The 12,821-nt window shown below is 42.2% G+C and overlaps 1 protein-coding gene across 1 annotated transcript in view; it reads right to left on the bottom strand.

The window, feature by feature from the left end:
• snx29 (sorting nexin 29) overlaps nucleotides 1–12,821 on the bottom strand; it is a 164,586-nt gene that overhangs the window by 140,206 nt on the left and 11,559 nt on the right. Inside the window, exons 10-13 of the mRNA XM_079493219.1 lie at nucleotides 11,757–11,853; nucleotides 10,614–10,696; nucleotides 5,046–5,109; nucleotides 4,165–4,293 (exon numbers count right to left, since the gene is read on the bottom strand). Of these exons, the coding sequence (XP_079349345.1) occupies nucleotides 4,165–4,293; nucleotides 5,046–5,109; nucleotides 10,614–10,696; nucleotides 11,757–11,853 (373 nt within the window). The remainder of the gene's footprint in view (nucleotides 1–4,164; nucleotides 4,294–5,045; nucleotides 5,110–10,613; nucleotides 10,697–11,756; nucleotides 11,854–12,821) is intronic.

Here is a 12,821-nt window from a genome sequence, read left to right as displayed (position 1 = left end):
GCCACGTATTTTAAAGACATCCATGTAAGTTGTGTGAAGTCCACAGGATGGTCACAGATTTCGGCAGTTTCTCCATAACATCGCCATGCTGGAGTGATCGAGTGCGAGTGGCCGAGATTTTTGGTATTGGAATTTGGCCATAGTAAACTGAGCCTGTGCCCTGTGATCCTTGCCGTTTCTGATACTGCCATAGAATTATCACACAATAAATCCCACTTTGATGCCGTTTGCAAATCTAAAACTACAAATCCTCCCGTCCAATCTCATAATGTGTAGCTATGAGTGTTATCCTTTTAACCTCTCAAGCCTGGTTTTATACGTCACACAACTGTTTTATACAAAAATACTGGAAAAACAGCCGATCTACGAGCTCACAACGCATTTCCCTGGAGACATTGGTTTATCCACTTGTCCCTAGTTAAGGGCACGGCCAACAAGTCCGACGCTAATCTTGCAAATCGCAGGACTGATCAGCGGCAAATGACTTGTGCACACCGACAGTAGTAGGACACAGAAGTACATCGATACATTATATATTATGTTATACTTTTTTAAATAATTAACTTTAATTGTATAATGGAAAGTCTGGTCGCAATTATGAAACCTTGCCCAAATGTGGAGTCACACTTAACCCATTTTGGGGCGGGAACCCCTTTTGGTGTTAGCATTATGTTATGCTTTAGCTATTGAAAAATAGCAGATCTACAAGCTCATAGCGCGCCACCGAGTGGCGCGCTACGAGCTTGTAGATCTGCTATTTTTGAAAAATCAAAGAACGACTGACATAGAAACATAGCTTTTTCAGAAAACTGTTAGGATGTAGAAGACATTTTTAGAATCTGATCTCAGGTCAAAATGGGTTAATAGACATGTCATAGATGACAGACGGTCATGGATGATTTTTGTTAAGGAGTGAGTTGTCCACTCTAATAAGAGAGCGAAATGCCATGCAAAGAGAAGAGAGAGTTGGTCTAATGGATGGCCCAGCAGACGAATGTCAAAAGTGACATTCATCAACAGATGCTGAGAGACTGACGCCATGATGTGAGCCATCAGATATCATCTATTTCCAATCATACCACATGGGGAGGCAGATTGACGGGGAGAGGTACCGGGTTGTTTCTGAATGAGTCAGAGGGAATGCGTGGCAACGGTCGTCTGGTTCCTTCCTCGCTGAATGATCCTGACAGCTACCAGGGTCTCATTCAACAGGAGGGCTAGCTGCTCCTTTGGTTGGTATTTATAGCCCCTATTGACCGAGCCACAATTGGTTAGAGAGGGGGAAAGCAACCCCTGAGATAAAGCAGTGTGCAGCGGAAGAAGACCTGTCTGTGTGTGTGTGTGTGTGTGTGTGTGTGTGTGTGTGTGTGTGTGTGTGTGTGTGTGTGTGTGTGTGTGTGTGTGTGTGTGTGTGTGTGTGTGTGTGCACACATCAGTCAGAGAAAGGTTTTACTTGTGCACTTCAGGGGCTGGCCACTGAGGACAGGACTTAATGTTCAGGTTGGCCATCAAAAACCTAGTACTTCCAGACTGAATTAATTCTGCAGTGACAGTTACTGTTGTGACGTTGGCCGGTGTACAAACTAGGTCAATTATGGGAGTTTCTTAACTAGGGGTAAAGATGGGAGTAGATAGGTATGCCTTCACGTGTCGTGTATACCTGACGAAGACCCATAAGGGGTCGAAACGTGATAACGTTTCGAAACGTGATAACGTTTCGAAACGTGATAACGTTTCGACCCCTTATGGGTCTTCCTTTAATAATAACATTCCCCGTGGGAGCTACTCAACAGTGTGCGGACATTCTCTCCTTCTCCCATGCCTTCACGTGCACACAGCTCCACAATGATTGCTCCACTACTTGAACATAAACACCACCTGAACATAAACATGTATGCGTGTTTTTTCCAAACGAAAAATGTCCATACGGAGAAACACAAAAGAATGTATTGTATATTTATATGTATCCGTTTAACGTGGAGGCTGCAGAAACTTACAGTTTGGCCCCTGGTGTTTATGTAGCGTGTGAAAGTATACGAGTAGATGTTCCGTTTTGACAGCATGTGGGAGGTGTACATGTGAAAACACAACATATATTATAACTAAAAGAAACTAATATGGGGAAAGAAATCAAATCATCTCGCCTATACAAACAAACTGATGAGCTTTTGCGCTCTCCAAGTTAACTGAAGTTGCTCAGCACTGAATCAATTCTGGTCGGTGGTTTGACAGAGTGTAGGAGGCTACTATCTGAAGACTGACTTCCTGGCTCTATATCAGCACAGACTATTGGAGGATGACTAATCCTCTATTTGAAGGTTTGGGGAGGAATTGGGAGGGGGTCGGCTTCAGACTTTCTGGCATATAGACAATCAATGGAAGATGGTGGTGGAGGGGGTGATGGATTTCAGAGGAAGTGTGTAGGAGGTACATACAGAGAAAGAGAAGTCCGCACACAGTCTTTTCTCCAACAGGGTTTATTTTCATCATGTGACATCATCAGGTGACCACTGTCACCTGATGACGGCCACTCACGGCCGAAACATCGTGTCCTGATTGAATAATGTGTGTGTGCGGACTTCTCCCTCTCTGTATGTATCTACCTTTTGTCCAGCACCAGCGAGGAACTGGATGTGTGCAAGCCACCTGCTTTTTAAAGAAGTGTGTAGGAGGGCCAGTGGTTGGCAGAAGAGCGTGTGTGTGTGTGTGTGTGTGTGTGTGTGTGTGTGTGTGTGTGTGTGTGTGTGTGTGCTCACGCACACGCGGTCGCGCACACCAAAGTGTAGCGCAAGAGCCTGTTTGAATGTTTGTGTGTGTGTGTGTGTGTGTGTGTGTGTGTGTGTGTGTGTGTGTGTGTGTGTGTGTGTGTGTGTGTGTATACAGTGTGTAATTGATTCAGGAACAATTTTGCACACGCTGCACTGATTCAGTCAAAATGAATACAAGAACTTTCCATACTGCTGTCAATTTCTACCATAAGCCGATTAAGAGCTTTTTGCATTTATACTCCTCCTACTAAACTTGTTCCTCGGACCTGCTATGCTACGTTAGGCTGTCATAGATAATGTTTCTTTATATTTTGTTCACACCAAACTGAATAGTCCATACTCCTTTCCAACATTTCATTCCTTTGTTCTTCTTCATTCATTCTTGATATAGACAGCAGGAATGCTGAAATGGACAATATTGAGGAGGAACAGGAGGTGCATTGACTGGATTCAATCCCAGTCCAGCAGTGGTGTGCGCACAGTTCCAGAGGCAGGCATCAAAAAGGCTAAGCCATCAATTTCAATACTTTATTGCCCCGTCAACATATTTGATAAAGTATGCAACACACACTAACCATCACTTACTCAGTAAGTAGACCTTATTGGATATTACCGGTATGTCTCTTATAGTGGAAACTTTAAATAAAACATAATCATTAAAACAATAAAAGACTAAAGAATGGCTGGTTCCCTATAGGTTACAGCAAAACACCACAAAGGAATCAAATGAAGCAGAGCTAATCACACTTAGTAGTACAGTAGGATTGGTCAGTATTGGTCTTTGATGATTCCATAGTACAGGGGTTCTCAACGTTTTTGGCTGGGGACCCCGGAAATGCTTTGGCCATGTCTCAGCTAAAATTAATGTGAAATATCTAAATACTGAATCGAGCAACTTAAAAACTGCCTGGGGTGGGGTTTTGTAAGTGAAATATCCCTTTAAGTAACTTACATCATGGATACACATGGGTGAGTCCAAAGGGAGTGGCTCTAATACTTTACAATAGAAACATGCTTAAGATATATTTCTCTTTGACCTCTGCAGTTTTTCTTTGGACTATGTGGTTTCACGTACACATAGCCATGTCCATTTGCCTACACTGAATGGAGCACGTTTCACTTCTACTTTCTACAAATTTTAGCTAACAGGAAACCCATACCAATTATGTCTAATCTCTTTATTCCAAAACAGAAGACTTCAGTAAATTTAGCTCAAGACTCCAAATGTTCAAAATCAAGGACCAAAGCACTAGATAATGCAATGTTCCCCAAGTCTTTTATTGGGGAAACGGTGTTGAAACACCACTTACTGACATGGGTCATGACGCACTGGCTGAGAAACAATATGCCCAACAATGAATAACAGCAATATGGTATATTCTCTGGTTTTCCTCACCTTTCCAGTGCCTGGACCTTGGCAGTGTGTCTCTCCTCCAGTTCGGACAGTTTCCTGCTCAGGGAGTCCGTCTCCTGCCTCAGCCCAGCAGAGTGCTCCATCTCCCCATCCAGCAGGCTACGGAGAGACCTACAAGAGATACCTGCTGTATTCAATGTTTACATATGACAAAGTGCTTCATCTCCTAATTCAAATATATGTTAGGTGTTACCGTGTTACACAATTAGCTTTATATCCTCACTGATGGTTACTGATTTTCATGAAATAACTTCAAATGTTTTACTTTAGAATCAGCTTTTTAATGCAATCAATCACACAACAAAGTGCAACTCTGAGAGTACGCAAATGTGACCAAAATAGTAAATGAACACAGGATTTTCCAATGTGTATGATGTAATCCATAACTTTTATTTCAAACCTGGTTCTCCCACAGGAGAGACCAAATGTCTGCCACTCAGCGAAGAGGCAATCCTACTTGGCCAGGAGAGATATTGCACTTGCAGCTTCAGGCAGTAATACTTCAATCAAACAACAAGCATCTACATTTATCAATGGAAGAGTACTACTGCCAACCACTGCAGATGTAGTCTGCTATTATAATAGCATACAAATTGGTTCAAATAATTGAGGGGAGCTAGCCCCTCCTATGCACAGCTTTGAGTGTTTGTGTAAACACAAACATTGAAGACAAAAGTGAGGACGCAAATTGTGATTGGCTGGCGTAAGTGGATGGAAGATGTGCCATTGGTTGAGAATGAGATGATGTATGATGACGTATGATGATAAAAGTGCCCCTCACTTCACACAGATGTGATTTTATTGTATTCATTGAAATCAGTTCTGCATTGCAGAGTGTACAAGGTGATCAAGGCCCAACATACGTGTTCTGCTCGTCCAGTTCATCCTTCCTGTTCATCATGGCTACGATGGCCTGACGCAGCTCCACTAGAGAGAGAGAGAGACTCATAAAACACCTGGACACTCATACTCCAATGAATTACAATGATATCTGAACACACAACACAAGGATATCTGAACAAACTGAACACACAATTCACAGTGGTGGAAAAAGTACACAAAAGAATTCGAAACGTACTTGAGTAAAAGTACAAAAGTATTGGCATCAAAATGTACTTTTAAGGGAAATTAGAAAGTACTCATTGTGCAGAATGTCCCATTTCACAAGTTTTCAAATCATTTTTTTTATAAAAATCTTTTGAAAACAGCCGATCTACAAGCTCACAATGCGTCGCTTGATCGTTGCAGATCGTCTGTTTTCAAATGGCTGAAATGTAGATAGGGCTGAAGTGGTTAATTCATGTTTTGTAATATAATCAAAATCTACAAAGTAACTAAAGTTTTCAAATAAATGTAGTGGAGTAGAAGTAAAAGTAATGGAAATTGGAAATACTCAAGTAAAGTACAAATAAGTAAATGTACTTTCCACCACTGCACACAACACAAGGATATCTGAACACACAATCCGATACATTGTAATCAATACAAGGATATCTGAACACACAATCCGATACATTGTAATCAATACAAGGATATCTGAACACACAATCCGATACATTGCAATCAATACAAGGATATCTGAACACACAATCCGATACATTGCAATCAATACAAGGATATCTGAACACACAACACAATCCAATACATTGCAATCAATACAAGGATATCTGAACACCTAATCCAATGCAATACATGGATTTCTAATATAATACATTATCCAATGGCCCACACCTACATTTTATTTTCTTCAAGATATAATACACCAAACTACTGCATTTCCCTCTCAGCTTTCCAACTGTTTGTTTGAGAGAATTTAAATACTCAGGGGAGTGAACTGCCTGCTCTCCTTCATGAAAGAATAATAACAAAAGATCAAAGCATCAAATTATGTGTAGAAAGCTGCTTGCTTATCATTGACACCGGGTCTTTTTTTTTGCACTGGCTGTTTTGCTGTATCATCATTAGAAGTCATGTTCATCTTAGCTGATCATCAGAATCCTGATGACTCCAGCCCTCTGTGCTACAGTACCTGAATCCTAATTCACACTTTCTAAGCACCCTATGTCCACAAATGTGCGCTATAAATAAATGTGACTTGAGACTTTTGGTATTCATCGGTTTAGATTTAAACAGTTATACAAACAAAAAATCTCCTTGTATTCAAGCCATCCCGGGGTGAGAAAATGACAGGAAAAAGTGTTTTGGGTGAAGTACCACGTTAAATGAGCAAACAACCTCCAAACGTTTTATTCAAGTCTGAATTGCCGCCATGAGCGTAGATCTCTTTTTTTTTGTCCTGGCCATGGTACCTTGTTGCAACCTCTAGACGTGCTCAGATATGTTGTAGTGGTTAAGACCTCCTGCTTAAGAACTTTCCTCTTACGCACTCACTTTGCCTATCGCCGACTCATTAAAGACAACTTGATGTGGCATGGACGACCCGCTCTCCATTTATAGTAGAAGAAACCTTCCTAACGGCAGAATTTGGATTTAACAACGTTTAGCACGTCTAGTTTCGCTTGACCCCGGCCCCTGAATCACTAGCCACGGGCCATTAAAATAAATCTTTGCTGCAATTCGAGGATTAGGTTTACAATAATAATAGAGCTAAACTAAATGAAAATCCATGCTGGGTAATTTCCAACCCTGCATTGTCAGGCAGTGATCAGAGGAGGAATGTGGTAGTTGATGTCTCGTCTAATCACCATGGTAACACAGTCATACTGTAGGAGGTTGCTGCGTTTCAGTAAAGAACAGATTTTTACCATGGAATCCGAAAGCTACCACCTTGAGCTGTAGCTGCAATCCAACTTTCCCCAACTACAAACTCCCTCACACAAGAGATGCCAGTTGTACCATCTGAATCAGGTATTCAGTTGCACACTCACACACCTTCACTCAAACGCATGCAAAATGCATACCCTGCAGTAAAGCCCTATACTTCTAAGAAATGTGTGGTGTCGGTTCCCTCTGTCCACTATTCTCACACATTAAATTAATAACACACAAATGCACTCTCACTCATTCACTCTCCCCCACGCATGCACACACACACTGATGCAGTCACCAACCCACACGCATGCACACACACACTGATGCCGTCACCAACCCACACGTCAGTACAGCATTATAACAGGTGTGCTGTCAACGCAGTCTCTGACTCATGTCACTCATGTTCGTACCACACACACACACACACACACACACACACACACACACACACACACACACACACACACACACACACACACACACACACACACACACACACACACACACACACACACACACACACACACACACACACACACACACACACATCAGTGTAACCCTGACTCAAGTACTTCGCTCACTCACCTACATCCACCTTCATGCACACGCACACGCACACACAGTGCAACATTCATAACAAATGCATGATCTCGGTGACTCGAGGAGGGCTTGCTCCAGCGCCGAGCTCTCTAAGTGCCTGCTCGAAGGAAGGCAGTGAACAGAGAAAACAAGAAGAGGAGGAGGAGCAGTTGGATGATGAAGAGCAGAGGAGATTGAAACAGAGTTGTACTGGTGGGGCCTTAAGCAGCAGAGAGAGGAAAGAAGTCCATTATCTTAGCGGCGCCACTTTCCACATCAGCAGGCCAGGAATAAACGTGACCTTTGAGGCGACCACGCAGAAATAAACGTGACCTTTGATGCGTCCACGCATTCCCAGCGGGAGGTAGCCAACAAGCCATTAGGGACTCCAGTGAGCGAGCACGCACGCACGCACGCACGCACGCACGCATGCATGCGAAATGTGTGAAGAGGTCTGCTTATTATACTTATTTCCAATTATCTTTTTTTCCATTACTCTACCACTACCATTATGCCAATTCCTCCATGTAGTCCTCATCACTGCTGAGTGCTGAGCCCTATTGTTTGGTCTGGGGAGGGTGTTGACCACCGTTTCCCGAATAGTAGTCCCATTTGTGGTTCACAGACCAATCTTTATGGGTCACAACTCGAGTAAAAATCCCATTTTCTTTCCTACATTTAAAAAATTAGTTTTTTGTAAAATTATTTTATATATTTTATAACAAATTCTTCATTTATTTCTATAATTAAAATTAGTGATAATAGGTGATCTTGCAAAACGGCACGAAGCAAGGCATTGTGCACTGTGTAGATCTGTTATTTTCACTAGTTTGGGTCACCGGGAGACATCAAATTTCTCTTTTGGGTGACGGGCTAAAAGGTTTGAGAACCATTGGTGTAGACAACCATGTTTCCCCTGTGTGTGTGTGTGTGTGTGTGTGTGTGTGTGTGTGTGTGTGTGTGTGTGTTTGTGTGTGTGTGTGTGTGTGTGTGTGTGTGTCCAGCAGAGCGCATATGGTCTGTGAGGACAATGGTTCCATTAATAGATGCATTAGTCCTGAACTAGCTCATGTAATGGTGGTGCCAGGCCTAGTGAATTACAGACTCCATACACTTCAATTAATGGACGCCACAAGCAGCTCACAGCCCGTCAAGCCTGGATGGAAATCATTTAGGAACAGCTTGCACGCTAACCCTTTTTTCCCTTTGCTTTCTAGTTGCTTTGTTTTTTATTGTGATTTTATTTCCCTCTCTACAAGTGTGGGTTTGGGTTTAAACACTCACGTTGTCCTGTGGGTCGACAAAATAAGGTAAAAACACTGAACGTCACCGGCGGTGGTGGAATAATTAATGAATGAATACCTGGCAGTTAGTGTGTTAATGACATTGACATGTCAACATTTTGATTAATGCCTGAACATGTACTGTAAACAAATGAGACGCATGCTATTATGTACACAGGCACACACCTATCTGTTGCAAACAAACCGACCACCACACACACACACACACACACACACACACACACACACACACACACACACACACACACACACACACACACACACACACACACACACACACACACACACACACACACACACACACACACACACACACACACACACACACACACACACACACACACACACACACACACACACAGTCCATCAGCTCCCCAGTGTGACCTCCTGTTTGTAAGGGGTAATAGATTGGACAACACCTCCATCCGCTTTCTATGAAGCAGCTCATCTCACTTCTTCTGCCTCTCACACTCACACACACACACAGAGGTTGAGGAGTCACTTCACATCGCATCGTTTCGAGGATCAGAAGGTCTAAGCTCTGATTAGCCCTAGGGCACAGAGCACATCAAATGCCCATTTTCTACATTACGGCAAAAGCAGACTGTGTGTGCATGTGTGCATGTGCGCGTATACCCATGCGTACGTGCGTGAGTGCGAGCGTATGCCCGTGCGTATGCCTGTGCGTGCGTATGCCTGTGCGTGTGTGCGTGCGTGCGCCGTGCGTATGCCCGTGCGTGTGTGCGTGCGCCGTGCGTATGCCTGTGTGTACGAGAGAGACCTGGGAGTCTGCTTGTCCACTGTTTGAAACATGCAGCAATGTTGTCAAGTGCTTGTCAAGCACGTTAAACCTCAAATCTATTTGCTAATCATGCATCTCAGATGTGATGAAAATAGCGTCCGTTCGCTCAATCTGATTTCACTAACAGTGAAGAAAGCCTTTGATTTGTACAGTTCAGGCAGGGTACCTCATCTACACAACTAAAGTAACACACCGATACTGAGATAAGACTGGCACCTGGTGTTCACATTTGGTATTGCCGAAAGGCACACTGAATTGTCTTGTTCTAAAACTAAGGCTTGATTTATACTTAGTTGTGCGACACACATACATTTGCAGAATTCTGAGCTCTGCTATTTTAGTTGTGCGACATGATGCACAACCAAGAATAAATCAGGAATAACAAAAACTAGTCCTCATCCTTCTCAGTCTGTACTGCATTCTTACAATATAAGGTAAGACAACCAGACTCCAATATTAAAAATTAAATTACTCTTTTATCCGCAATTGCACAATCCTTTCACCAAGCCACCGGACTACAAGCAGGATAAGATGGCTGATAGCTGTACTGGAAATAGGTGTTAACAAACTATACAAATGTGTGCCATATGACCACTTTCTCACTCTGCATTGCTGACCTGGCTCACCAGCCTAAGAGTTTACAGGAGACAACTTGCCAGTAGTAATATTAATTGTCTGCTGAATGAGGGAAACAATTAACCCATTTTGACCTGAGATCAGATTCTAAAAATGTCTTCTACATCCTGACAGTTTTCTGAAAAAGCTATGTTTCTATGTCAGTGGTTCTTTGATTTTTAAAAAATAGCAGACCTACAAGCTCGTAGCGCGCCACTCGGTGGCGCGCTATGAGCTTGTAGATCTGCTATTTTTCAATAGCTAAAGCATAACATAATGCTAACACCAAAAGGGGTTCCCGCCCAAAATGGATTAATACATTGTAATAAGGGAGACTGGACGAGAAGGGAGACACTCACCCACTGTCATTGACTCAGGCAGGCCAGGAGTTGGCAGGACACTGGAGAGAGGACTAGCCTGGTTAGGCGGACTGGACTCCATGCTGGAAAACACGAGGACCACAGGTCACACTGACATCTTAACTTTTAAATACTAGACCGGATTTGGGCAGCAAACCATAGGTGCCTCAATGTTAGGGATAGTTTATTATATATCTGAAAGTAATAACGGTGAATTTTTATTAGATCAAATACTGTTTAATACATTTGTGTTTTTATAAAAAGGCTATAACAAAAAGCCCAATTATACTCACCCCATGACTACAGTCACAAAGACAGATAAATAACTAGCCTATATCTTCTATCACATATTATAATGCCTAGTGCCTACCAAACCACCCTACACCCCCTCTACTTAATCCTACACTAGAAGATTTTAAAAAGACTTTTAAGCACCCCCAAAAGACAAGTCAGAGAGTTTTAAGTCACAGACAAGGCAATGAGATTTGGAAAAGACTGCAGATCTGACAGGGTAACTATTTGCAAAAATACAACTACATTCCTTTCAAGATTATTTCCCATAAGCATGTAACAAAGTCCAACCAAGTCTAACCAAGACTCCAGATACTATTAAACGTGTTTGATCAGAACAAGATCAAGAAAAGAAAAATACTGACATTTAATACTGAGTTTTATACTGACCACCTTGCACCAAACGATCAAGATGAGGAGCGCCCGCCACAACTCTAGCAATACTCTGATGATATTATTGTGACAATGTGTCTTTTGGTGTAAGATACAAATTATGAAGTCAATAGGAATGATAGAAAACCTAAATTCTAACAGCATTAAGACTTGATTAGCTCTTTCAAATAAGTAACGCACAGTACTGCAGTAAAAAGGGAAAGACAATTGACAGCATATCAGTTGCACCGCAGGACAGGATGCATTTCAATTCAGTGATAAAGTCAAACATTATTTGGACAGCCCATTTAAAAAGCCGTAAGCCTTTCCTGTGAAACAGCAAGTGTTGCATTCAGTGTTGCATTCAGCTGGCAGTGTATAAAATTATGCATACAAAGAAGAATGGAAATTTCCATAAATATATGAATACAAAGAATACAATATGAGGAAACATTGAATAGTGAATGAATAGTCATGTACTTGAATTGTAGCTGTGAACGACTGCTCTCGCGGTTTCCCACGGGTCCTGCTGGCTCAGACTGAGCAGGAAATGCAGTCATGTCCTCCACTGATCTCACTAAAAACAAGATGGAAGTCAAAGTGAATATCAGACAAGACGGATTCATGAAAAGTCCCTGGAAGTCCCTCTGATGTCAGCAGTCTCCAAGTCAACGGAATGGTGAACCATACAACAGGCCAACATCCAACACAATATAACAGAACAGGCAGAAGAATAATGGTAAAAATACAAATCCTAAGTATGATTTAAATGACTCCATTATGGACAGTGGAAGCATCAAAAGCAAAACCACGCAGGAGATGAAAGGAGCAAGCAGTGGCCCGAAGCAATGTGCATAAATATGTATATTAATTTGGCTCACAGTGTATTACTTCTGCAAAGGGAAGTGCATGTGGCCAGTCCTTGAGGACTGACAATGTGGTAATACGGTAAAAATAAATATTTATAAGAGCAATTGTCCATCAACCAACCAGGTGGGATACATGGTCTAAAAAATGGCAATGTCGATATCTTTAAAATAACCATTTTAGCCTGGCTTTTTTGATTCGTCTCCTTTTTGACTGATACCTGTCCATTCAAACTCTAGACGGGCCGCCCCACAGTTATTAGTGCAGCCGCGTCCGGCAGCCAACGGAAACTAGAGTTTTCAACAGGCCTGAAAATTAAGGCTTGGCCCTACCTGGGCCCTCATCAAACCCTGTACACTCAAGACACTGCCCCCGCTGCCACCCTTAGATCTCCATATATGGAGCTGACCTGTTCTGACATTCCATATGTTGATCTGACCTCATCAAACCCTGTACACTCAAGACTGGATTCTTTAGTTGTTCTGACTGTCATTGCCAAGTTCAGTGGGGCTGCGTCCCCGAGTGTGTTCACTTAGTGTTGATTTGTATCTGCCCACTTTGCTACCTTTATATATATATATATATATATATATATATATATATATATATATACACCTGTCTTATGCGCTGCTATTCAGTATACCTGACGAAGGCCACAGAGGCCGAAACGTATATGTT

Source organism: Electrona antarctica (genome assembly GCF_951216825.1).
Source record: "Electrona antarctica genome assembly, chromosome: 22".
Lineage (NCBI taxonomy): Eukaryota > Metazoa > Chordata > Actinopteri > Myctophiformes > Myctophidae > Electrona > Electrona antarctica.
The sequence above is the reverse complement of the archived record's forward strand: the minus strand, read 5'-3'. Positions and strand labels throughout refer to the sequence as shown.